Source organism: Saccostrea echinata, unplaced genomic scaffold (assembly GCF_033153115.1).
Source record: "Saccostrea echinata isolate AGI-Se365-2 ecotype Australia unplaced genomic scaffold, CSIRO_AGI_Sech_v1 ptg000029l, whole genome shotgun sequence".
In the NCBI taxonomy this organism is placed as follows: Eukaryota; Metazoa; Mollusca; class Bivalvia; order Ostreida; family Ostreidae; genus Saccostrea; species Saccostrea echinata.
In genome coordinates this window covers 36,732,763-36,758,824 of record NW_026889778.1, presented here as the reverse complement: position 1 = coordinate 36,758,824, position 26,062 = coordinate 36,732,763, and the positions used below count along the sequence as shown (strand labels likewise).

The 26,062-nt window shown below is 33.7% G+C and overlaps 2 protein-coding genes across 2 annotated transcripts; both read left to right on the top strand.

The window, feature by feature from the left end:
* The first annotated feature begins 341 nt into the window (after window positions 1-341).
* On the top strand, window positions 342-3,557 carry LOC133194783 (carbohydrate deacetylase-like). The gene is made up of 5 exons (XM_061330690.1): window positions 342-525; window positions 2,251-2,384; window positions 2,544-2,643; window positions 2,868-3,060; window positions 3,158-3,557. The coding sequence occupies exons 1-5, from the start codon at window positions 354-356 to the stop codon at window positions 3,456-3,458; spliced, it is 900 nt and encodes a 299-aa protein (XP_061186674.1). The 5' UTR covers window positions 342-353; the 3' UTR covers window positions 3,459-3,557.
* A 10,390-nt stretch (window positions 3,558-13,947) lies between these two features.
* Window positions 13,948-18,862, top strand: LOC133195885 (carbohydrate deacetylase-like). The gene is made up of 5 exons (XM_061331858.1): window positions 13,948-14,127; window positions 15,770-15,903; window positions 16,074-16,173; window positions 16,473-16,665; window positions 18,429-18,862. Exons 1-5 carry the CDS (start codon window positions 13,956-13,958, stop codon window positions 18,727-18,729), a joined length of 900 nt encoding a protein of 299 aa, XP_061187842.1. The 5' UTR covers window positions 13,948-13,955; the 3' UTR covers window positions 18,730-18,862.
* The last annotated feature ends 7,200 nt before the right edge of the window (window positions 18,863-26,062 follow it).

Sequence of the window (26,062 nt, the reverse complement as noted above, 5' to 3'; positions counted from 1 at the left end):
CAATCTCGTATTATTATTTTTCAAGCTCAGATACGCCATATATAGCTTAATTTAATAAAACAACTATGCCATTTATAAAAAAAATATAGATACATGTAGCATAAAACCCGTCTTATTACAAATCTTGTATGATTTAGTCAAGGACCATATTTCCTCTTTTCATAACTTGAGTAAATTGCTTAATTCAACTCTTTACAGAATATTTTAGGAAATAATGCATTCATTATATCACTTATGGATTTAAATTAATCAGATCAACATTTGAATTGTCGAAATACATCAATTGCATCCTCTCGGCTTCCGTACATCTTATATAGTCCGGAGTCCAGTGAATGATAACAAAAAAATTCAATATGAGGAAACTCCTTGCCATTAACGCTGATGATTACGGTTATAGTGTGCCACGTAACAAGGGAATGGTGGAGTGTTTCCAGGAGGGGGCCATCAGTGGGGTGACATTGATGGTAAATGGCGTAGCAGCAGAAGATGGAGCGAGACGCGCCAAAGAAGTGGGCATGCCTACAGGTACGATGATAGAGGGAGTTCGGTACGGCGGGCAGATTTCTATAAAATAAGATAAAATCAAGGATATAAACAGTATAAATATACATGTACAATTGAAACACGTGGATTAGTATAAACAATAGTCAAAGAAATTTAAATCTCTGTAGAGTTTAGATGCACGACGGCTAGACTATTGACTTTTTTCCCCATGTCATTAAAGAATTATAAATATTCTTTGATTTCAATTATTTCCGTGAAAAAATTAAGGATGAATGTAAAACGTGTTGTTTTATCCTGATAATTCAAAGTTAGAAAAATTAAGATCAACCATACAAGCTTGCCACTGTGTTAGTTATTTATGCATTTTCAATTAAGACTGAATCGAAGTCAATATTTAGAGTGAAGTTTATGGTTGAGATACGACTTTTAGGATGAACATTTTTTGCTTATCTGAGTTGAAAGCTCAAGTGAGCTTTTCTGATCACATTTTGTCCTTCGTCTGTCAGTCCGTCCGTCTTTTGTTAATTTCGACTTCTCTTCAAGTACCACCTGTCCAATTTCAACCAAACTTGCCACAAAGTATCTTTAGGTGATAGAAATTCAAATATTTCAAAAGAAGCGCCACTGGTGAAAACATGACATCTTTTAAAAATCTTCTTCTCAAGAACCACTGGGCCATAAAAAATGAAACATATCATGAAAGCTTAAGGACAAAGTGTGGATTCAAGTTTGTTAAATTAAAATCCTGGCCTCTGGGGGTAGGTTGGGGCCACAATAGGGAATCAAAATTTTGAAAGACCAGTGTTACAATTACTTTAGGCGTTGAACATCACAACATTGAATAGTTCTTTTCACTTCCAGTAAAGACTAGTAATATTTTTTATTCTCTTAATATTAGAAAGGAAATGTAATTCATTCACATTGTATTGAAATTAGCGAGAGACATATTTTATGAAAAGATAGGCACATAGGCTTCTTGACACAAAAGTGATGTTCATTCTTCATCCTTGTATGGATGTGTAATTTTATTTTATTTTATTTTTTCATCAATGCGAGAAAAAATTCTTATTCGTTTTAAAATATAATATAAATGTCACAGACTAGACCATTTTCGAGATACTTGTCTCCTTGTAATTCTTTTGTAATGAACACAAATCTCATCATCTGCAGCAACAATCATACAACTGTCAAAAACAGTATAAAGTCGATTATATTTGCATGTTTGTCAGAGTTTTGTGATTTGTATAGAAAAAATGGTGGTTCATGGGAATTTTGATTTTGTGGTTGATTATTTAGTGTGGTAGATATACATTATAGTGTAATGCAGGTTTTAATTTTTAACATTCATAGAGATAGAGTGCATGGGTTCGTGGGTCATTTCAAAGGGGAATAAAGTAAAAATCCCCCCAAAATTAGAGATTTAACAATATTTATAGATGTATGTATTTCATTGGTACATTGTATGTACATGTATTTCATTTTTCTATGGTTTTCTTTTGCCAGACATTTTGTCTGTCTGTGTTTTTTTTTTTTTTTTTTTTTTTTTTTTTTTTTTTTTTTTTTTGCATCTTTATTGTTTGTCTTCCTATACAACCTAACCTTGATCAGTATTTAAGGGTGTGTGTAAATTTTTGCATGATCTTCTGTCAGCCATTTTTTATCTTTTTTTTTTTTTGGGGGGGGGGGGTGTTGTTGTAAGGTTAAATATGTTTTATTTATACTTGCACTGTTTATTTTTGTGTCAAGGTATGCATCTAAACATAACGGAAGGGCATCCTATTGGAAAAATGTCCAAAACATTAACTGACGACAAAGGCCAATTTCTTGGAAGCTTTGGGTTTAGAGAAGCTTTAGCGAATGGAAAAATAGATTTGGAAGAGGTGATTGAAACATTAAAAAAATACGTAATACTCAACGAATTTATCTTTCTAACTCTTAAAATGGAATTCGCTTTTACTTTTCATTTTTGTTCTCTTCTTATCATATGAGGAAATACAGAAGGATGATCGACCATTACTAATCATCCAGTTTAATTGAAGGTGAAATGTGAAATGCAGAGCCAGCTTGACCTATTCGAGTCTTTGATGGGTCAAAAGCCAAGTCATGTTGACGGACACCAGCACGCTCATCTTTTGCCAGGTTATATATCGTTTATTTGTTTAGCATGACAAGTTGCTGAAAAGGAATGCATGGAAAACACTCGCAAAAAGTATCATATTGTAAATGTTAAATTTACAAGGTGGAGGTAAATGAAATTACATTGTGGAAAAGCAGAGGCATGAAGATTTATACGTCATTTTGTCTATCTGAAGTAGACGAATACCCCATGGTATCATTTTTTTGCATTCAATATCCCATTACAGGCATCTGCAAAATTTTTGGATTAGTGATGAAGGAAAATGGTGTCCGGAGTACGAGATGCCCGTATGAAGACCTTGAACCTGGTCACGTGTATTCCTGGACAGCGGACGCTGTCAAAGACCTAGACTCGTCTTTTAAAGAAGTTGTTCAACAAGCAGCAAATGCAAAAGTTGTCATGAAGGAAAACAATATTTGGTTAGAGTATTTTAATACTTTATTCATTTGTTTTGCAAATTACTGTAAATTAATGATATTTTGCTCCTCCTCTATTTTATTCAACTATCGTTTTTAGGGCAACTGAACGGTTCTTAGGACTGCAGACAATGGGCTCAGATATGACAGTGGAACGCCTACAACGACAGATAACCAGAGTGTTCAATTCTACAGGAAATGACGTCATAACATGTGAGTTGATGGTGCATCCTGGATACAAAACCGGAATGGAAGGCGGTTGTGGGGACGGCCCGGACGATTTCTCAAGATCACCACAGCGAGAGCACGAAATGTCAATCCTGCGATGCAAAGACATGTTAGAATTCTACCATACACAAGGAATAGAAATTGTCTCGTTTGAGCAGTGTTACAGTGCATAAATTTATTATTTTCTTTAAGAATTTCTTTAAAACAGACTCACTGCATGTCAAGCAATTTTATCTTCCGGCGTCTTTCTAAAGAATATTAAACCATCACAATATGCGGTTAAGTTTTTTTTACTAATACCTATATTAAAATAGAATGCTTTTAAAATTGTGAAAAAGGCAAACTCTGTATCCGTGTTATATATAAATCCCGGGGTGAGACTTGCAATCAAACATAGCATTTCAAAATTATTTTCTTTCTTGAATTTCTTTGATATCCAGTGCATTTGAAAACAATCGGCATGAGTGTGGTATGCAAAAAATTAACTCCTGGATCAGAATTATACACATGCAGGTTCTAAGATGAAAAGACTGATTGATTGCATGTTGTTCTACTTCACATTCGAGAATTTTTCACTCATAGAGAGACGTCACCATATACCGATGAAGGGCTTTAAATTTACACCTTTACTCGGCACCTAGGGCCATTGAGCAGTGAATGATCTTTATCGTACAAAAGCCTGTCGTGACACGGGGGGCTCGGTTGTTAAGGTCTCATTCGAAAGACCCACAACTTTCACTTCAAAGTGCCGAGCGCTTTGTGAAAGAACAATTGCTACCAATTTTTTATCGACTTAAGTCAGTCGAGTTTGAACCCACGAACTTCCGATCACAACAGCTACCGTGACGAAAAGAAACAAATAATATATATAAGGATGTAAGATATGTATTTTAAAGTCTACAAGAAACCTGGGGTCTCACATACTGTAAAATCACGTGTTTTCGTGGGGTCATATTTTCGTGGCTTGAAGAAAGAATATTGGTTTGTGGGGATTCGTGGGTCTCTTCATGCCTCGAAAACAACGAAAATTAAGCCCCCGCGAAAATTAGTGATTTCGCTATATATAGCTTGTGCATTCGGAGTGTTTGAATGAAGCTCCGATGGAGGTTGTTTTTTTTTTTTCTCAAAAGCAAAGTTGGTACAGATTAAAGTAATACATGTTTATATAATTACGATTCCGACGTTGATTAGCTCCAGGATTTTCATAGATAAAATTCATTCTTTGGTGTTAGCTGAATTGTTTATGTGTCCTAATTCAGTCAAAATAACGTTTCGTCTGTTTGGAAAGTTTAATCATATATACTTACTTGTATTAGTTTTACTTGTCAAACATCATAAAAGAGCATTTTTGGTCTATCAACCGTCCGTAAACAACTAAACTAAACATATCGGTTTTTGTCTGCTTTGCTTGCCAAAAAGATTGCAAATGGTCTTTGGATATGTACTGATCTTCGATCATTTGAACAGGGGAAAGGTCATTTTTAAGTCATATTTTTGTAAGGGAGAAACATTGAAAGCTTATTGTGTCACCATTATTTACATGTATGTCCCCGAGGTGCATTATGACCTTGACCCAATGCAAATGTGGACAAGTTCAAGTTCATTTAAACAAAATTCGCTTTTGTATAAAGCTTTGTAAGGCGGAAACATTAGAAGCTCAAATTGCTGATGACCTGAGGATATGTGTCGTGTCCTTAAACTGTAAATCAATTGATAAGTTCATGGTTTGGCAATAAAAGAATGAACTTCACGTAGGGTCCTTAATCTTGAAAATGTAGCTCACACCATCGTCGCAAACCATGGCCAAAATGTACGATCCTCTCCCATGTAGGAGAAAGCTATATGCGGACACCCGTACCGTGGTTTGAGACGATGATCTTACACTTGCTTAAAACATTTTGCATGGCCTTAAGGATGAGTCTTGATCTTGACTTCAATGTCACCGATAGAAAGATAACATGGAACGTTGGTACGTGTATTTCTGTGGAACTCTGGCGGATCGGGTTCGATTCCATTTATTATACCGTATATGGCCAATTTTTAAACCTTAACAAAAGTACAAACCAAATACACAGAATGACATAGAGATAGAATTAACGGAGAAATAACTTATCGAGAAAATAAAGACTTCTTATATTTTATTACTTAGTTTGGGGGGGGGGGGGGGATCCACGCTTCAGGTGCTAATGATTAAATCAACACACTTCATTAGTATAATTATATAAATACTATATGGAGAAATATTGCAGGCCTACATTTTTAATATTTAAAAAAATATATTTACGAGTTAATGATCACGTTACCGTCGACGTTTAATTATTGTTATTTATTGGTTACTTTTGTGATATTGAAACAAAAATAAATTCATTGTAATCTGATCATGAAAGAATCTTTGCGCTATCGGACTGATTTCCCCGCGAATATCAGAATTTGATAATTATATGTAATGTAAGTTCTTCTTTTTTCTTTCCTTTTTTTTAAAAAAAAAAACTTTTGCTACAATCAGGAAAAGGTAAACCGAGCGGTCTAAGTAAATTCCTTCTGTGCAATATTTAGGTAGCGTAAAAATCCAATGTTAACAAAATATTTCTATGGTAATCCTAGTCTATAATTTCATATTAGTTTCTCCTCTTCGTAATTTAATAAAACGCAATAACTGGTTACATATGTTTATTAAATCCAAAGTAAGATAAAATATAATCCAAAGAAAGTAAAACATAGTAAATCCAAAATATGAATGAATGAAAGGCACTACAAAATCACTTAGCAAAACTTCCAAAAACAAATCCTAACCAGTTTCTTCACAACAACAACTACTATATTTCTTTTAATTTTTAAATTATCCCGTTTATATATATTCTATTGACCCCTCTGACTCTCCTTACATTGTAACTCCTGATCTATTTAGCCTAGTCTAGACGTAACAAGTAAAATTGATGCAAAACATCAAATCGGCCGCAAACAAAATTTAGCATTCCAAAAAGTACTTTCACAATTTTAAAAGCATCCATGCAAGGAAAGCACAAGATATTCAAAGCTGAAAGAGTGATGATTTTTATTTCAAACTTTCTTCAAAGAAAATAAATAAATACATAATTTTAAAAATAAAATAAATAGAAATTTTAGTGCATTTGCTCATCAAATTGATTCATCGATGTAAGAAAGTCAATGATAAAAATTATAAGAATTTATTCTCATCAAAATTAAGAAGTGGGCCTATTTATTATTCTCAGATCTCAAGATGAACCATGTGCTGATACCCTGGATCTTTGTTACGTGATAATGCCCATGATTTCTGCAGAGAGTAGGCTATGCTGCACGGCGCGGTGCAAAATGTAGAAAAAATTACCCTTGTGTCATTCGCAGCTGTAGCATATTCAAAACAATTTTTACTAGTTGAGCAACTTTTCAATTTTTATTCACCATGCTTTTACAACTTCATTATTATCCGGAAAATCATATAGCGATTTGCTTTCATATCTTACACACTCCCAGGTTGGGGAGTACCTATTGTAAACTCTTTTTATATAATCATAAATTATCAATTATCTGAGGAGAAATGATAATGAAATTGAAACATAATAACAACAATTAAGACAGTTTAAAGCAAGCTTTTAAAGTATTTTACTCATGATTTTATACATGTTATCATTAAAGAATTATTTACTAACTAATAAAGAAATAACGCCTCATTTCCCCATGTGCACTTTCTAACACAACCACAAATAGATCGGCCGCTGCTGCGGCCGATAATAAATCACTATTCAATCGCATCATCTCGGGTCTTTCCGTCGGAGGTCGGAAAAATAACCTCGAGGTTGTTTTTCCGCTTGTCGGAAAGGCCCGAGAAGTTTCGATTGATCACTATCATCTCCTCGATCCTCCCATTCATTATGATCGGCTAACTTTCTCCTTCTTACCAAATTACAGATAACCCCCTTGACCAGTCCACAATCTGGGTTAAACCTCCAATAAATCTATATGTGTGACCAGTGTAGTAAAATGATACAAATAAACTAAGAATAAGTAAATATGACATAAAAGAAAAATATATAATATATGTACGCTACATTTATTATAGACAATAGAAAATAATCTATATTTCCAATCAACATGATCAACAGCTGCTGATCAAGAGCCTCAAGAGGGGCATGAAAGATACATTAGTAGACAAAGGCAGTAATCAATATAAGGACATTTGTGCATTTATTATTTTCTGAATAAATTTGAATTAATATATGATACATGGATCAAGAGATCAAAAACAGTGCAATATTCTGTTATTGTAATAGATGGGAAAATACACTGTGAAATGTACATGTACACATGTATATACGAGTTTTTACACAGTTAACAAAAACCCACATAAGTTTCCAAATTTATGTCACAGGCATGCAGGATTTCACTTTCTCACTGCGGGTGACACTGTATTACAATAACTCTCGAAACCTCTGTAGATCAGCAACAACATACATTTTCAATTAACTGGCTCATTTGACATCTAATGGCACCTTATTTATTAATTTTCAATGCAGGTACACCATGTCATCTATTCCCCTGATCGTTATATAATTTCTTGCCAACCTCCGTTAGGAAGTTCATTTCTTGATTTGATTGTATCATTGTGTAATATTCACATGCCATTATATATCCACTTGTTTGTTTAACTTGATGATAACAGTCAAAGTGTGCAAATAAAATCAAAAGTATTCGTATTAGCTCTTTGTTTGAATTCAAGCCAAAATACCCTTTTATCATGTATAATTTGGTTCTGTCTGTCCTTCATCCTAGCTAGGATCTTATTAAGATAGAGGGAAATTTTTTTCATAAATATTCAATATTCATTTTTTATTAAAAATCTGTTTACTTGCAAACTGCAAAGAAAAAGAAAAAGAAAAAAAAGAAAGAAAGAAAGAAAGAAAGAAAAAACAAAAAACAAAAAAAAAACAAATAAAACAAACAAACAAACGCATTTTAGTGACTTAGATGGTTGCAGAAGGCAGTTGATTATGAAAAGTAAAGCTGGTGGTCATATTTTTAGCCTTAGAAATCAGAAATAATTTTTCGTCATTTCAAATGACCTTGAACATTCAAAAAGAATTATAATATGATTTCAATTAGTGTTATTTAATGTTGTCTATATAGGTTTTAAGAATAATTTTGCATTCAATTTATATGAAAAATGCATGTGTATGAGGGTTGTTGGGAATGTTCGTGGAGTATGCCAATCTTCGTTATACTATCTTCAAAAAATTTAAAATAAGCACATTATCATATGTAAAAATATTTATTTTGTTTAGGTGTGAAGTTTCATTCCATGTGATCTAATAGAATTCATGTTATTTAATTTTAAAATCAACACGTTTTGTAACCACGGAGCAAACTCAACAACACTGTAACGTCAAAAACATATCGACATAAGGACTTCTAAAAAATACTATCCCTATACATTTCACTCAGTATTGCCCAATACCGGTGCACTCATTAAAAACGTTTCTCTATCACTTGAAATCTATTTAGTCAACAATTGTTCCAGTGGCACCATTTTGCTTTGTCAATATGTTATATTTTTTTCACTGCAAAAGTGTGCTTTCACAAGATCAGCATCTGTGAAGCACCAAACTCTTAACATGACGTTTATTATACTAACTTTTTAGTGTTTTTGATAAAATATTTACAGATAATCCGTTTTCTTACAGATCACCATCCTCTAAGCACAGTAGTCTATCATTCAAATACCGCTTATAACATGTAACACACATGCATGGGTCGTTTTTGACATTTCCTCCGGCATTTTCAGGATTTTTTTTTTTTTAGCTTTTTCAGAGTAAAACATAAAATTGTATGCTTAACTGCTGCTCCGTGTCGTTCTACAACGTCATCTTTTTGCCCTTTTCAATAAAGACAACACTTCTGAAACTGATTTCTTTCAAAGAAGCAAAATAATTAGTGATAATTGGAATCAGAAACGATGAAACAATTCCTAATTTGAACGTGTAGATTTTTTCCGTTTTTGTGTCATTTTACAGAAAATATGACTTCAGACATTATTTTGTGTCTTGATTGTAAATTACAAAATTTTGACCTGCTCCGTGATCCGATTTTCTATATAAGTTTGAATTAAACACGGTAGTTTTAAAAAAAAAATAATACACAACATTTGAATTTACTGTTGAAATATTTCTTCCAAATTTGGATATAATATGACGTTAATTAAAAAAAGTTATGACGGTAGTTCACGAACTTTCCGAACAACCCTCGTATTTGAACAAAAATATCAATGTTTGTTTGTTTGTTTGTTTAACGTTCCTTGGAGAATTTTTCACACATAATGAGACGCCAGCACTTGCCGGTGGAGGGCTGCAAATTTAGACCTGTACTCGGTACTTATGGCCTTTGAGCAGTGAGGGATCTTTTTTTCGAGCCAGCACCTACACTAGACAAAATTGCTAACACACCACCTAAATAAATTAACATTTTTCTTTTCAAAACTTGTTTATGATGTTTTTGATATATAATTATGTTACTTTAATAAAAATTGATACATTTAAATGCTTTAACTGAAAAATAACAACAATGTTTACTGAAGCGTAACCACTTCATAGAAAAAATTAAAATCATATCCATACTTTTTTAGTGGAATAAATTTCTAATTTTTTCTTTGTGGTTGTGTTCTTTATGTTTGTACTAATTAAAAACTCAGAAAAAAAAAGTTACACCGTATGCGGCGTTTGACTCTAGAAGAACGTGCTAAGGCAGCCAGTATGGTGTCTGCGGGGGGTTCCTTTGAAGAAATTTGTGAAAAATTAAAAGAATTAAATGATTATGAATTTCTCTGGTGAAAAATTGTTGAAAATGAATTAACGATCATAAAAATGTTTACAATAGATATCGACGGCGTTAAGTGAGCACCACACAATAATTTCAAGATTGTTCCACAAAATTTGGGCAACCGGAAGTTGGGTGGATTTGGTGGGGACACCAAGGCACTGGATGACTACTAAGCAATATGATAGTCAATCAGAATATATTATTTGATTTTTAAGTGGGAGACTGCTCCCGTCGCAACATCACGGACCACCATCGGTAATCACCAACTTCATATCTTGGCAAAAACGGTGCATAGTGCACGTCGGGAAATTGGTTTTCGGACAAGAGGCTTCTTTAAAGGTCTTGACATGACACCAAGACATTTGTTAATCCAGCTGTTTTGGAAAAGATGAGCTAATTTTATATACTAGTACCAATTAGGAAAATGATCAATTCACAAATGAGAATAATAAGTGGTGCGTTAGCAATTTTGTCTAGTGTACTGCTACAGGGAAATCGGTTTAGACGGTCTTATTCAAAGGACCGGTCTACGCATCCTGCAGTGCATGGGATTTGAACCTGCAACGTAACCATCAACCCGTTACTCTGCGACTCTAGAGCAAACGCTCTAACCACAGCACCACACATATACACAACGGTTGTACTATTCTGTACCATAACTTTTTAACAGTGGAGCTAGGGCTTTCTTATTTCACAGTTGTATTTCTTTGGGTACCATTATTTATAGAACATTGGAACCCAAAGAAAGGTCTAGTCACACGGAATACACCTGAGAAATATGAAAGCCCTACTCCAACCGTTAAAAGTTATGCCCAAGGTCAAGTCAAATCACAAGCTCAAGATCATGCGATCAGTAAATTACTGATCGCTTGATCTTGACCTTGGAGTTTGACTTGCATTTGAGAAACTTTAACCTTCGCTATGAGCTGAAAAAAGGGACATCAATGTTTCACATACACATCTTGGTTGCTTCCTAATGTGAATTTGATGAAATGTGAAGACAAAAAATAGTAATATTTCCCAACTGTCCATTTAAACACTAAAAAATATATTAAGCAATGAAAATAAAGTGTTTGTTTACTCTTGAATAAGTGGTTGTAAAAATTGCAGAAAAAAACAAGCTAATTCAGAGAATTTGTGTCCCCCACTTAGGAAAAAATGGAGAACATGCGCAGTCCTAGGAGGGATTTGCAGAATTATTAAATGTTTACATGTATATTGAAGCAAATAAAAAATGCCAATATGGATATAAAGATTTGATTGCTTATTCTTAAATATTTACATTTCCAATGTCTTTCTCCGAGATAAATCTACAAATAAGGTAATGGCTTTATAACCCCATAAATCGATTTGCTCAGCACGTGACAGAACTGCATGCTTTTTTTTGCTGCGTGTTGCTTAGTAATACACCTGGTGGGGATGCTGAGATTTCTTATTATTGATTTTTTTTAATTGAATCAAGGATCAGGTAAAAATGTAAATATTAGGAATAACTGTCTGTTTTTTTTTTTTTTTTTTGTTTTTTTTTTTGTTGGCTTTATGATGGTGATCAAACAATTTGCTCGCGTGATAATTTTACGCATAAACGCCTTTGGCGTTTATGCAAATTACCACGCGAGCAAATTGATTGATCACATCATAAAACCAAAAAAATAGACAGTTATTCCTCAGATATGTGTATAGAAGATTCTTTTTATATAGAATATTTATCACACTGTAATAAGGATTTTATGAGAAGTTTGATAACGCCAGACGTCATAACTTTTTCATTTCATATGTTTGAATATTATCATTTAGTTAATTAAAAAAAAAAAAAACATTAAAAAAATGAACCCGGGATCTCTCATTTGCTAGGGAAAATCATACCCATAGACTAAAGAGACACTTGATTGTACATCAAATTAAATACAAACATTAGGTCACAAATAGTGTTTATATTCACGTTCGATAATGTCAAAATTTTATATAATACATGGTGTATAATTTAGCCTTAGTTTACTACACAGTTCTATTAGACGTAATTAGAATAAAGTCCGCCGACAACCTGTATTATATGTATAATAACTCTCCACATGCCCCTGTGCTAAATAAAGTGCCAAGCGACTTAAAAAAAACGGGTCGGGACACTTTGAGAGGGGCGAGAGAGACCATAGGGAGTTATGGTATAAAATTGCATTGCAAAACCTCAAAAGCTTCTTGAGATATCGCCCGAAAACGAAAGTGTTACACACAGACAGATTGCATGAATTTACTACCCTGAACTTTGACCTAATGACCTCAAAATCAATAGGGGTCTTCCTAAGGCCACAGGGAGTTGTTATGTAAAATTTCATTCCAAAAGCTCGAAGGCTTCTCGAGATATCTTGCGGAAACGAAAGCGTTAAAACAGACAACATTTATGAATTTATGACCTTGACCTTTAATCTTTTGACCTCAAAATCAATACGGTTCTTCTTTTGGCCCTATGGAGTTGCTATGTAAAATTTCACAGCCAAAGCTAAAAGGGTTCTCGAGATATCGCGCGGAAGTGTTACAGACAGACAGAAATGCAGCTAGACGGACGGACGGACCCAAATTAATATCCCCCCTTTCAGTTGAAGCGGGGGACAAAAAGTTTAACGCGCTTGCGCAGGTTGTGTATTTTTTTCTGAAACGTTGCTAGCAAAACCTTTCAACCCTGTACATGTAAGGAGATGGAAGGCTATTATTTAATTGATTCTGCTTGATTTTTTCGTAGACTGAGGAACTTGGATGTTCTTGTACAATTTATTTCATTATGAAATATGACGACATTTGAAAACATTTTTTTTTAAATATTTCATAAGTGTAATTGTTTTCGATACAAAGATTTTACCTCTTTTCTATTTACTTGATATATTTCATGCTTAAGGCACTATAATGGAAATATTGGTGTATATTTAATTGCATAGAATAAATAGGAATATAATATTTTAAAATACCTCGTTATCTAAATGCCATCTCGTTTAAATTCATTTTCTTGTATACTTTTTCGTGTATTAAATAAGATATATATATATATATACTGTAATTAATAACACGATTTTCTTTGGATTGATATAAAACAAGAAAATGGTTCACTATAGTAATTTCTTTTCAGCCAAAAAAAATTAAACCCTTTTTGTATATTATCCTTTTCAATACCCTTCATGTATGAAATGCAGCACTGATAATACCATTTTCTTTGCTGGACTGATGGTAACATCATCACATGCCAAGATTTTCGGTCCTCTTCTCTCCCGACGGACAGAAAACCCTTGACTTGCGAAAATGATGTAACCTAGATATCATATTCACTTAATCATTAACCAACCCCCACGTCAACCCCCTTTCGCCCCCCCCCCCCCCCCCCACCCACACACACACTCACTATAACAGTCTGTTCAACAACTGAATAAATGCATTTAAAAAATCAAACATTTTAAACATTTTATGATATTTCAATCCGAGCTTAAATTCCTTCGGATCTTAGAAACAGGTCTTTTATCGAAATGCATTAAAGCTCAAGCTTGTTCTAAATGTCATAAATAAAGGCGCAGTGGGTATGAAAAAATTGTTTTTGACTGACATTTTTCTGAATTATAAAAACAAAAATGCATTTAGATAGTATAGGACCGTCGTACGTATTACTAATCATGTATAATTTAGGCCATATTTCCTCTTTTCAATTTAATTGTTCATAACTTGGGTAAATTGCTTAATTCAGCTAAAATCTTTACATTCAAAATAATCAGTAACATTTGAATTGGTGAAATACAGATCGTTTGCATCTTCTCGGCTTCCATATATCCTTTATCAGGGATGATAAAAAAAGGTTCAGTATGAGGAAACTCCTCGTCATAAACGCTGATGATTTCGGTTATAGTGTTGTACGAAACAAAGGAATAGTGGAGTGTTTCCAGGAGGGGGCCATCAGTGGGGTGACATTGATGGTAAATGGCGTAGCAGCAGAAGATGGAGCGAGACGCGCCAAAGAAGTGGGCATGCCTACAGGTACGACGTACAAGGACTTTGGTACGGCGGGCAGATTTCTATAAAATAAGATAAAAAAAGGATGTAAATAGTATACATGTGTACATGTATAAGTGTATGAACAATAGTCGAAGAAATTTTAAAAATCTATAGAGTTTATACATATGTTATATACACGACAAAAAGACTTTTGACTTTTTCATTCCATATTAATAAAGGATATTGAATATTCTTTGACTTATATTATTTCCCTGAAAAAATTAAGGATGAGTGTTAACAGTTTTTGTTTTATCCTGCTACTTTAAATTTTTGAAAGATCTACCATAGACGCCTGCCACCGTTTTATTTATGCATTTTCAGTTAAGACTGAATTCGAAGTCAATACAAAGTGGAGTTTAGTTTAAGGTGAAGAGATAGATCTAGAATTTTTAGGTTGAACATTTTTTGCTCATTCGAGTTGAAAGCTTAAGTGAGCTTTTCTGATCACATTCTGTCCTTCGTCTGTCTGCTGTTCGGCTTTTAACATTTTCGACTAACCACCGGATCAATTTCGACCAAACTTTTAAGGTGATAGGACTGCAAGTTTTTCAAATGAAGAGACCATTAGTAAAATATCATGACATCTTTTAAAAATCTTCTTCTCAAGAACCACTGGGCCAGAAAAAAATATATAATGAAAGCTTATTGACAAAGTGTAGATTCAAGTTTGTTAAAATCATGACCCCTGGGGGTAGGGTGGGGCCACAGTAGGGAATCAAAGTTTTAAAGACCAGTGTTACATTTACTTTAATAGGCGTTGAACATCACAACATTGAATAGTTGTTTTCACTTCTAGTAAAGGCTGGTAATTTTTTTTTAATTCTCTTGATATTAAAAGGAAATGTAATTCATTCACATTGTATTGAAATTAGCGAGAGACGTATCTTATAAAAAAGATAGGCACATAGGCGTCTTGACACAAAATGATGTCCATTCTTCATCCTTGCATGGATGTGTAATTTTATTTAAATGCAAGAAAAAATTCTTATTCGTTTTAAAATATGTCATTTGATTATAATAAATGTCACAGACTAGACCATTTTCGAGATACGTTTCTCCTTGTAATTCTTTTGTAATGAACACAAATCTCAGCATCTGCAGCAACAATCATACAACTATCAAAAACAGTATAAAAAATAGAAAAAAAAATCATAGAAAAAAGTATAGAAACAGAAAAAAAATATAATAATGGTGGTTCGTGGGAATTTTGATTTCGTGGTTGATTATTTAGTGGTATAGACATACATTATAGTGTAGTGCAGGTTTTAATTTTTAACATTCATGGAGTGCATGGGTTCATGGGTCATTTCTGAGGGGGAAAAGTAAAAATATCCCCGAAAATTAGAGATTTAACAGAGATAAATAGGAGTATGTATTTCATTTGTCTTTGGTTTTCTTTTGCCGGCCTTTTTTGTCTGTCTGTGTTTCTGGCATCTTTATTGTTTGTCTTCTTATACAACCTAACCTTGATCAGTATTTAAGGGTGTGTGTAAATTTTTTGCATGATCTTCAGCCAGCCACTTTTTATTTATTTATTTTTTTTTTTTGTGGGGGTTGGGGGTTGTTGTTGTTGTAAGGTTAAATATGTTTTATTTATACTTGCACCGTTTATTTTTGTGTCAAGGTATGCATCTGAACATAACAGAAGGAAATCCTATCGGAAAAATGTCCAAAACACTAACTGACGACAAAGGCAAATTTCTGGGAAACTTTGGATTTAGAGAAGCTTTGGCGAATGGAAAAATAGATTTGGAAGAGGTGATTGTAACATTAAAAAATATTTTAATACGAAAATCTGTCTACATGTACACTCATCTTCGTAACTCTTAAAATGGAATTCCTTTTCATTTTTGTCCTATTCTTATCAATGAGCATTTAAATACAGATGGAAGTTCGACCATGACTATAATTATTCAGTTTAATTGAAGGTGAAATGTGAAATGAAGAGTCAGGTTGACCTATTCGAGTCTTTGATGGGTCAAAAGCCAAGTCATGTTGACGGACACCAGCATGCTCATCTTTTGCCAGGTTATATATTGTCTATTTGTTTGGCATGTCCAGTCGCTGAAAAGCAATGGCAAAAACTCGCAGAAAAGTATCATGTTGTAAATTTTCAGTTTACTAGAGGTAAATATGAGGAAAATCAGGGGGACCCACTGAAAATTTAAACTGTTAAGCAATGAAGGAAACGAAAAGTTTTTTTTCCCCAAAATTTTGTTGCATTCAGTATAAGATTACAGGCATTTGCCAAATATTTGGATCGGTGATGAAGGAAAGTAAACGAAATTTTTTTTCAGAATTTTGTTGCATTTAGTATAACATTTCAGGCATTTGCGAAATATTTGGATCAGTGATGAAGGAACATGGTGTCCGGAGTACGAGATGCCCATATGAAGACCTTGAACCTGGTCACGTGTATTCCTGGGCAGCGGACGCTGTCAAAGACCTAGACTCATTTTTTAAAGAAGTTGTTCAACAAGCGGCAAATGCGAAGGTTGTCATGAAGGAAAACAATATTTGGTTAGAGTATTTTAATACTTTATTCATTTGTTTTGAAAATTACTGTAAATTCATGAAATTTTGCGAGAATGCCTTTTTCCCTGAGTTGGCGTGAAAAGTCTTGTGTACAATAATTCCAACAAATTTTTACTAAGGAATATCGGTTCCGATTCTTCCATTTAAAAACACCCCTGTCAACGAATTAGATTTTACAAATTAAATCATTCTTACAAAATTGACATTTCATTGATAGTGCAAATTTTATTGAAATGGTTTATTTTCTAGATCACCTGAGTCACTCAGGTGACCTATTGCTATCTGTTTTCGTCCGTCGTCGTGCGTCGTCCGTCGAGTGTTAACATTTGAACATTTTCAGCTTCTTCTCTGAAACCGCTCAACCAATTTCATCCAAATTTGACATATAGCATCTATGGGTAAAGGGGAACAAAAAATTTGAATTTCGTGGTCCCTGCCCCTTGGGGCCTGAGGGATAGGGCCAAAACCACCAAAATTTATGCCATCTTTAAAAATCTTCTTCTTTACTCCTGGACATCAAGCAGTCAAACTGTTGGCATAATTGTAATAAGCATTGAGCCCTCTACCAAAACTGTGAAATTCATGGCCCCAGGGTCAGGGATTCTGGTTTTAGGGCGGGGCTCTATTTATTATATAGGGGAAATGCATAAATTCTTTCAAAATTTTCTTCTCTGTTCCTGGGTATTTTTCAAACAAAGAAAGTGCATGGTTATGATAAGGAAGAATGCCTCTTCAAAATGTGTGAAATTCATGGCCCCAGGGTCAGGGGTTCTGGTGAAAGGGGGGGGGGGCTGTATTGATTATATAGTGAAAATGCATAATTCTTTCAAAATATTTTTTTCTACTACTGGTTATAAAGCAAAGAAAGAAGTGTATAGTTATGATGAGCAAGGGTGCTTATTCCAGAATTGTTAGCTAAATATGGCCAATGGGTCAGATGCTCTGGTGTAAGGATGGGGCTTTATTTATTTAATAATAGAGTGAAAATGCATTTCTTTGAAAATTTTCTATGCTTCATGGCATATTTAAAGCAAACAGAGAAAAGTGTTAATATGCAAGGGTATTTGTACCAGAATTTTGAACACCTGGACCATTTAATCAAGTGTTCTGATCCTGGCCAGTGCTCTATTAACTTATGTTCTGCTGAGCAAAGTTATTCCCCTTTGCCATTCACCTTTGTTAACAAATCACTGTAAATAATGTATTTGAATGCTTAATAGAATAAGAGAATTATGCAAGAATATTTATTGTATAATACAAAAAGTACTTTCATAGTTTTAATGATCAGGTAGACTTGGAAATAATAGATGAATAAAATTGGTACAAAAATAACATCTTTTTTAATTGTTCTTCAACAGCTCAAAGGCCAAGAGAGGCCAACGTGAGAAGAAATAATATGGGGTTAAAAAAATAGACAGTTTGATAATAGTTTGGTAATAGTGATAAATGGGGGACAGATTGATACTAAACCAATTATTTTGTTTATGCAAATCATACTGTTTTTCTTGCTTTTGGACAACAAAGCTTCATTTATCAGTTTGTGGATCCTCTAAATTGTTGTATTGTACTCAGGTGACCGTTAAGGCCCTTGGGCCTCTTGTTTCCTTTTGTTTTATAAATATTTCTTAAGCTCTAACAGAGTTAAACACAAAGCGAAGGGCTGTTAACCCTAATGTTTATTAATAAGAGGAATTTTAAACTCTATTGATCTCTATCTTCATCTATCTTTTTATTTAACTATTTTTTAGGGCAACCGAACGGTTTTTAGGACTGCAGACAATGGGCTCAGATATGACAGTAGAACGCTTACAACGACAAATAACCAAAGCGTTCAATTCTACAGGAAATGACGTCATAACATGTGAGTTGATGGTGCATCCTGGATACAAAACCGGAATGGAAGGCGGTTGTGGGGATGGCCCGGACGATTTCTCAAGATCACCACAGCGAGAGCACGAAATGTCCATCCTGCGATGCAAAGACATGTTAGAATTCTACCGTACACAAGGAATAGAAATTGTCTCATTTGAGCAGTGTTTCAGTCCATGAATTTATTTATTATTTTCTTAAAGAATTTTTTTTATTAAAACAGAGATTTAATATATTATATTTAAGATTGAAAAATAACTGCATATATGATAAAGTGTTAATTTACAATTAAATTTTTAATTACAAATTAAAATTATGGAGTTATTAAAATTATACAGTTATAATGAATTTTAAATATAATTTGAAAACAGTTTTCCTCATGACAAATAAGCCATGTACTCATTAACAATTGAAAATTGTCGGTCAATCTTCCGTCCGTAAACAATTGAACAAATCAGTTTTGCCTGTTTTGTTTGCCACAAAGATAGCTTATAGTATGTGTATATGTACTTACCCTTGATCATTATAATTAAAACAAGAGAACGGTTATTTCTAAGCCATATTTTTGTAATGGAGAACTATTGAAAGCTTTTTGTGTCACCTTTATTTGTGTCTTCGAGGTGCATTATGATCTTGACCCAATGCAAATGTGGACAAGTTCAAAACTAGATGCTGTCATAAGACAGTAATACCCGCACTAATGTGTTTGCCTCTAAATGCACATCCCTTCATATATTGGGATAACCAAGGAAAAAGCCAAAATAATTATATAATTTACACAGTACATGTATTTAAAATGCTCAGGTGACCATTTGACCCATGAGCCTCTTATAGGTATTTCATATATATACTTAACTCATTATCAGTATAGAATTACAGAATTTATTTAATGATGTATATAATCATATAATTAGGTTTTGATAAAAAGGGGGATATAAATTTTTGGCCCATAATTGGAACATTTTACATTTATTTTCTAAACAACAAATATTATTTTAGTGCAAAGCGTTTCTGATGAACTTAGATGCCAAATTTCAGAATCGAACAAATCGTGCAAACTTTTTTCAGTATTTGGGTAGGCAAAAACCTGCTCGAAAAGCCACACCCAATCAATTTTGCCCCCCCCCCCACACCCACACACAATCATTTTGCCTGTTTTTGGAAATAGGCTTAGATAGCAAAGTTATGTTAAAAACATTGTTTGTAATGATAATTTTAAATTTGTCCTTATACTATAAATGTGTACACCTTTTTATTTAAATTTCTACATCACATTGGACTTGCGTCACCCTACTAGCACTAGCTTTACCATTATCATTTGGATTGCACATGTGTACACATCATTATGTATACATGTATCAGTAGGAATTAATTCATTGTGTGTTTTAATTGGATTATACTTCATGAAGTTGACAGTACCTATGACAGTCAGTAAGTAGTTTAGGTATAGATTGGGGTAAAATAATCTGAAATGCAAATGCTCAGGTTAAAGTTTAAAAAGGATCAAAGATCATCGGATGCAACAATAGACGAATTTCACATTCTGAAGAGTTGTCATTCTCGTTGTCGACGTTACATTCATTTTTTAGTCCTTTGTAAGTTATAGGCGCAGATCCAGCATTTTTTTTTCCGGGGGTGTGGGGTGTGTGTGTGTGTGTGTGGGGGGGGGGGGTGTAAGTCCACCCCAGTCAAAAAAAAAAATCCAACCAAGAATTTCCTGAGGACCCCCCCCCCCCCAATAAAAAAAAAACAAAAGAAAAAATACAAAATAAGTAAAATCCTTTGCCAACAGATAGCCTAAAAAATCCCATTTCGTGGTGGTGATGGCGGGTCCATGTTTTCTGAAAGGGGGGGGGGGGGGGGAGAGTCATTTTTTATTTGCTTCAGCATATACTTTAAATAACTAATTCCGGGGGGGGGGGGTCCGATCTCACTAGCCACTGCCTGTCCCTGAAATGACAAATAATCATGTGACTCAAAATAGTTGAAAACTTTTCAATTTGACTATAAATAATTTTGTTTCTTGTGTTACTATGCACATCTAATGGTATAAATGTTATGAAGGCCATCCCCACTCTCTTGAACTGGAAATGTTCACAATATACCTGCGTCAAATTTTAAAGTGCATCAATGATAAGATTGCTTGACATTCCATTCATGACTTTGGGTCAGCCCACCCTCCTAGAAGTAGAAATGAAAATCATTCAGAGAGATGCACCATTAAACTATTTGTATATATTCACATTTTTTATGTCAAAACAAAGCATTAGTTTGCATGTATGAACAAAAGGGGGTCTTGGAAGGGGAAGGGGCAAAGGGAAGGAGTTAGCTCTTCGTGTCTTAATTGTTGCAAACTCCTTAAATAAATGTTAACCTCACTTCTGACTTGTCATTATTATTTTTAAATGGCGGTGTCTCCATATGAGTGAAAAATTCTCGACAGGGACGTTTAACAACAAACACAATATACATGACTTGTACATGTTTATTATTCAGACATATATAGTTCTGGTCATATCTCTAGTTTCAAAGCATGCTAGGATTTTTTACCCCTTGACCTTCACGTTTTACTTAATTTTCAAAAATTTTAACTTTGGTGATTACTTTTGAATGACATATGATAGGGCGTGCATATTTGACACAATATGCCATAAATAATGGCATCCCATCCACTAAGACACCGAAAGCAGGGGACCACAATTCTTTGAATTTGCTTGTTAGTCATATTGATATGTAAACATCCTCATATAGTGTAGATTGAAGTTTTTTTTCTTGAAATCATGACCTCCGAGGATAGGGTCAGGCCACAATAAGGGATCAAAGTTTTATATAGGAATAAAAGGAAAACAATCTTCAATTCTTATCAAGAACAACAAGACCATGATTAGACATATTAATATGGAAACATTCTCAAGTAGTGTAGATTCAAGTTTGTACAAATCATGACCCCAAGGGTTAGGGCCATACACATGAAAATGCAAATTTTGAAACCATTTTGCATATCCACAGGACAAAACCAATCATCTTCCAAATGATTAGGCTAATGCATAAAATATAAGGGAGGTTCTGAGAACCAGGGTGTTTTAATATTTAAAAAAAACACAATTTTTGACCCCATTTGACCCTTAGGGTGGAAATGAAAATTCTGAAACCATATTGCACATCCACGGGACACCACCAACCATCTCCCAATAGATGATTAGGCTGCTTTGTAAAATGTAAGAGGAGTTCAGGGAAACAGGTGCTTTTTGCATACAAAACGTCATTTTTCGACCCCCATTCGACCCTAGGGTGAAAATGAAAATTCGGAAACCTTACTGCACATCTACAAGACACCACCAAACTTCTCCCAGAAGATAATTAGGCTACTTTGTAAAATGTTAGAGGAGTTCAGGGAACCAGGGGCTTTTTGCATAAAAAACGTCATTTTTCGACACCCATTTGACACCCAGGGTGAAAATGAAAATTCCGAAAACTGAACATCTACAGAACACCACCAACCATCTCCCAAAAGATGATTAGGCTACTGTGTAAAATGTAAGAGGAGTTTGAGGAAGAAGAAAGTGTGACAGACGGACGAACGGACGGACATGAGTAACAACAATATACCCGAACTTTCTTTAGAAAGTGCGTGTATAATCATTTTAACAAAATATGTATGTTGTATAAAGTTTTGTAAGGTGGAAACATTAAAAGCTCAAATTGCTCATGACCTGAGGATGTGTCGTGTCCCTAAACCATAAGTCAATTGATAAGTTCATGGTCTGGCAGTAGAAGAGCGAAATACATGTACGGTCCTTAATCTTGAAAAGGTAGCTTACACTTCCTTGAAGTTTGCTCTAGAGTCGCAGAGTAAGGAGTTTCGCAATCCTTACGTCGTGGGTTCGAATCCCACTGTGGGACGTGGAGACCTGTCCTTCGGATGAGACCGTTTAAACAGAGGTCCCGTGTTGCAGGAGGTGCTGGCACGATAAAGAACCCTCATTGCTCAATGGCCCTTAGTGCCGAGTAAAGGTCAAAATTTGCAGCTCTCCCCCCGGCAAGTGGTGGCGTCTCCATATGAATGAAAAATTCTCGAGAGGGACGTTAAACATCAAACAAACAAAACAAACACTTGCTTGAAGCATTGTGCATGGCCTTAAGGATGTGTTTTGACCTTGAGATAACGTCTATGTCACCGACAGAAATATAACATATGCATGGTAAATTTGTGTTGAACTTTGGCGAATCGGGTTCGGTGCAATTTCTGAGTAGAAGGAGGAATAAAAACTTGTCTAAAAAAAAGTAACACTGTCAAAAAATATAATTTTTCATTCATAAATGCATGCTGCCTTAGTCAACAAAATCTGAACCGACAGTGTTATATTCAGTATTTTGCTTTTCTGAAATACGAGCTCCCCTTCCCCCTCCCCCTTTTTTTCCTTCGTCTTCTATAAAAACTTGCATATGCAGAAATTGTTCAAATTTTGCCAATTTGCACAGTGGCCATATTGTTTTCAATATGGCGAATTTCTGTTCAAGAGATTATATAAGAAAAAGAAAAACAGTGAGAGTTTTAAAAAAATCACCAATTCGAAATAATTTCTTCCTTATTTGGTTTATATTTAGTGTCCTGGATCTGTTTGCAGAATAACAGAAAGTTAAATATTCTTTTGAGAATAAAATATAAATACTGAAGCGGAACTTCATTAAATTGATATAGAAAATGTGTTGAAATGCTAGGAACGCCTTTTCCAAGTATACAAATTTAAAAAAAAAAAAATGTCATTTTCTGGCAGATTTCTTCTTCATCTTGAGCGATTTCGAAGATACTGAAGTTGTCCTTTCAGTTTCCAATTAAATATGATGAGATAGTTCCTTTTGGACTCGAAAATCACATTAAATTTAAGCCAGAATTTTGAAAAAAAAAAAAAAATAAATAAATAAAAAAATAAAAAAAGAACGATCGAGACTTTCAAGTGGGAAAAATACTGCTGTTTTCGCCGTTCTGGAAAAATAAAACACTTGTGGCGTATACTTGGTGTGTGATCTGCAGGAATCAGATGTACATGTACGTTATACGAAACATTTTTAGTGCTGACCACAGCTGGACATAGTTTACAAGTTACGCAGATAGGAAAATGTAAAATTTTCATCAATACCTTGCCAAATTGTAATATTTAATCCGCTTATTTTAATAGATACCTATAGGATAATAGGTTATATAATTATGCAAATTATCATACTGGAGTTTCAGTAGATAAATGGAAGAATTGCTTTCGCTCACGGTGCACTTCAACTATAATTTATCTATTTTTAAATTTTAATAAATCAGTAAATAAAAAAAATATGCGACATATCAATGATTTTTTTTTTACTTTTCCAGATTCCTATCGAATGCGACTCAAATTTAAATTCTCCCTCGATCTTTACCTGTCCAGTATTTATATAACACGTACACGTACCAATGCATGGTCAAATATTCTCCGATCCATGGTGAATTCTGGCTTGTTCCAAAAAATATCGTTCTTTTAAGGTAGTCCGATCCTCATGTTCTAAAAATCAGTCGTCGAATAATTGAAAATGCTCATAAAAATGTCTCTGAATTCTCAAAGAAATATGTATTTACCCACGGTAATTCTTCAAACTTCATCTTTAGAGTTAATCATATTATATAGGGAAAATTAGTAAATATCCAATAAATTTTCAGGAAATGAGAATAAAAACACCTACTATGCATTTTCTAATTAAAAATTGATCAACAACTACGTATTAGGATGAAAAATTATAGGTATCCAGGCTTTTGAGGAAAATTGCATCATTTTTATACTTAATATACGGTACTTAAATTCTTCTGTTTACTTCAATCATTTTATAAAGCATAGTGTATAAACATTTCCTATCACTGCAAAACGCTATAAATCGCTTCTAATTTCACTTCATGCTAATAATTGTTGGTATCTAAGGCTAGATTAAAGAATATTTGATTTCTTTAAATATGTAATTTTTGAAATATACTTTTATGGGACACAAATATCAACTTTTTATAAATCTGATTCTAAGAACTTTAAAGAACATTGAATCACATTGAGACGCACAAAATAAAAATTGTTGCATAAAAAGATTTCAATTTCAAACTTCATTTTAAGACTTTTTTAATTAAATTATAAATTAAAGAATTATCCTTCCTGGCTGACGATCGGATATCCTTAATGATATCTAACTAAATAGCTTAAAATCGTGTTACATTTTCATATTTTAACCACATTATACATGTTAACAGGGACGCATATACTAACATTTAGTATAATGTTTTGCACCGTTGGTGAACTCACCCTTAATTTGTAATTCACGGGCTACGAGTGGAATCCTATAGCTAGTTCTTTCGTCAAATCCGCGAAAAAGTTTCCCCATATTGGGAAAATTCCTCGAGGGGTTTCCCGGAATTAAGCGTTATCTACATGTATGATACATTATGATAATGATTAACTCAAATCAGAGACGTATACGTCTCTGCTCAGACAACATTAAAAATGTTCACGAATTAATGATCACGTGACCGTCGTCGTTTTATTTATTGCTTTTAATCATAGGCGCTCCCCAGCTTAATTGTTAAAAAAATATATATCTACTATACTATAAACATGTTTATAGTATAGTAGATAGATAGATAGATAGATATATATATATATATATATATATATATATATATATATATATATATATATATATATATATATATATATATATATATATATATATATATATATATATATAATATTTTTTTAACAATTAAGCTGGGGAGCGCCTATGGTTCTTATAGACTTAAATGAAATTTAAAAAAAAAATTATTGTAATCTCTCATCATGAAATAACCGTCGTATCGGACTGATTTCCCCGCTAATATCAGAATAAGTAAGTTCATTCACTGCATGTGTCATTTGTTTTCACTTTTGCTACAATCAGGAAAAGGTAAATTTGCCCCCAAAAGAGGGTAGGCAAGCACAAAAGCATAACACAGATCTATGCAGACCCTGTATTTTTTTTTAATTATAAGGTACATGCATGTAGCTGTGTGCGTGCGTATGTGGGGAGGGGGGGGGGGGCATTCTAGATAAATAATCTTTAAGCACTCACCTTAATTGATTTCAAGTATGTACATTTTCTTCCGATTTTTTTTTTTTTTTTTTTTTTTGAATAGATGATTCTTCACACAAAACTTAAATGTTTCTTTGTATATCTAATATCCTCACATGCAGTAATTAGGCCTATAAATCCTTTGTAACTTGTAACTTTGTAACTGGTTTGTCACTTTGTAATTATTGTTTTAAGATTCATCTTGAATATTATGAAGCTACCCATAAATTGAAATATATTTTTTAAACTACAGAAAGACTGTGGCATGCCCATATTAGTTAGGAGAAAAACATATTAAACGTTGATGACCGAGAAAAGGGACACAACTCAATTTATTTTCGACCCATTTACTGGTCTCATCCTCTGGTAACTTGAAGAGTACCAGTCAAGTGTCGAC

Bases quoted from the DNA above. Each gene is read 5' to 3' on its own strand.
- LOC133195885 (XM_061331858.1), top strand. From the start codon at position 13,956: ATGAGGAAACTCCTCGTCATAAACGCTGATGATTTCGGTTATAGTGTT. The intron at 15,904-16,073 runs GTGATTGTAACA...GTTTAATTGAAG, and splicing joins GAAAAATAGATTTGGAAGAG to GTGAAATGTGAAATGAAGAG. The intron at 16,174-16,472 runs GTTATATATTGT...ATAACATTTCAG, and splicing joins GCATGCTCATCTTTTGCCAG to GCATTTGCGAAATATTTGGA.
- LOC133194783 (XM_061330690.1), top strand. From the start codon at position 354: ATGAGGAAACTCCTTGCCATTAACGCTGATGATTACGGTTATAGTGTG. The intron at 526-2,250 runs GTACGATGATAG...TTTTGTGTCAAG, and splicing joins AGAAGTGGGCATGCCTACAG to GTATGCATCTAAACATAACG. The intron at 3,061-3,157 runs GTTAGAGTATTT...TATCGTTTTTAG, and splicing joins ATGAAGGAAAACAATATTTG to GGCAACTGAACGGTTCTTAG.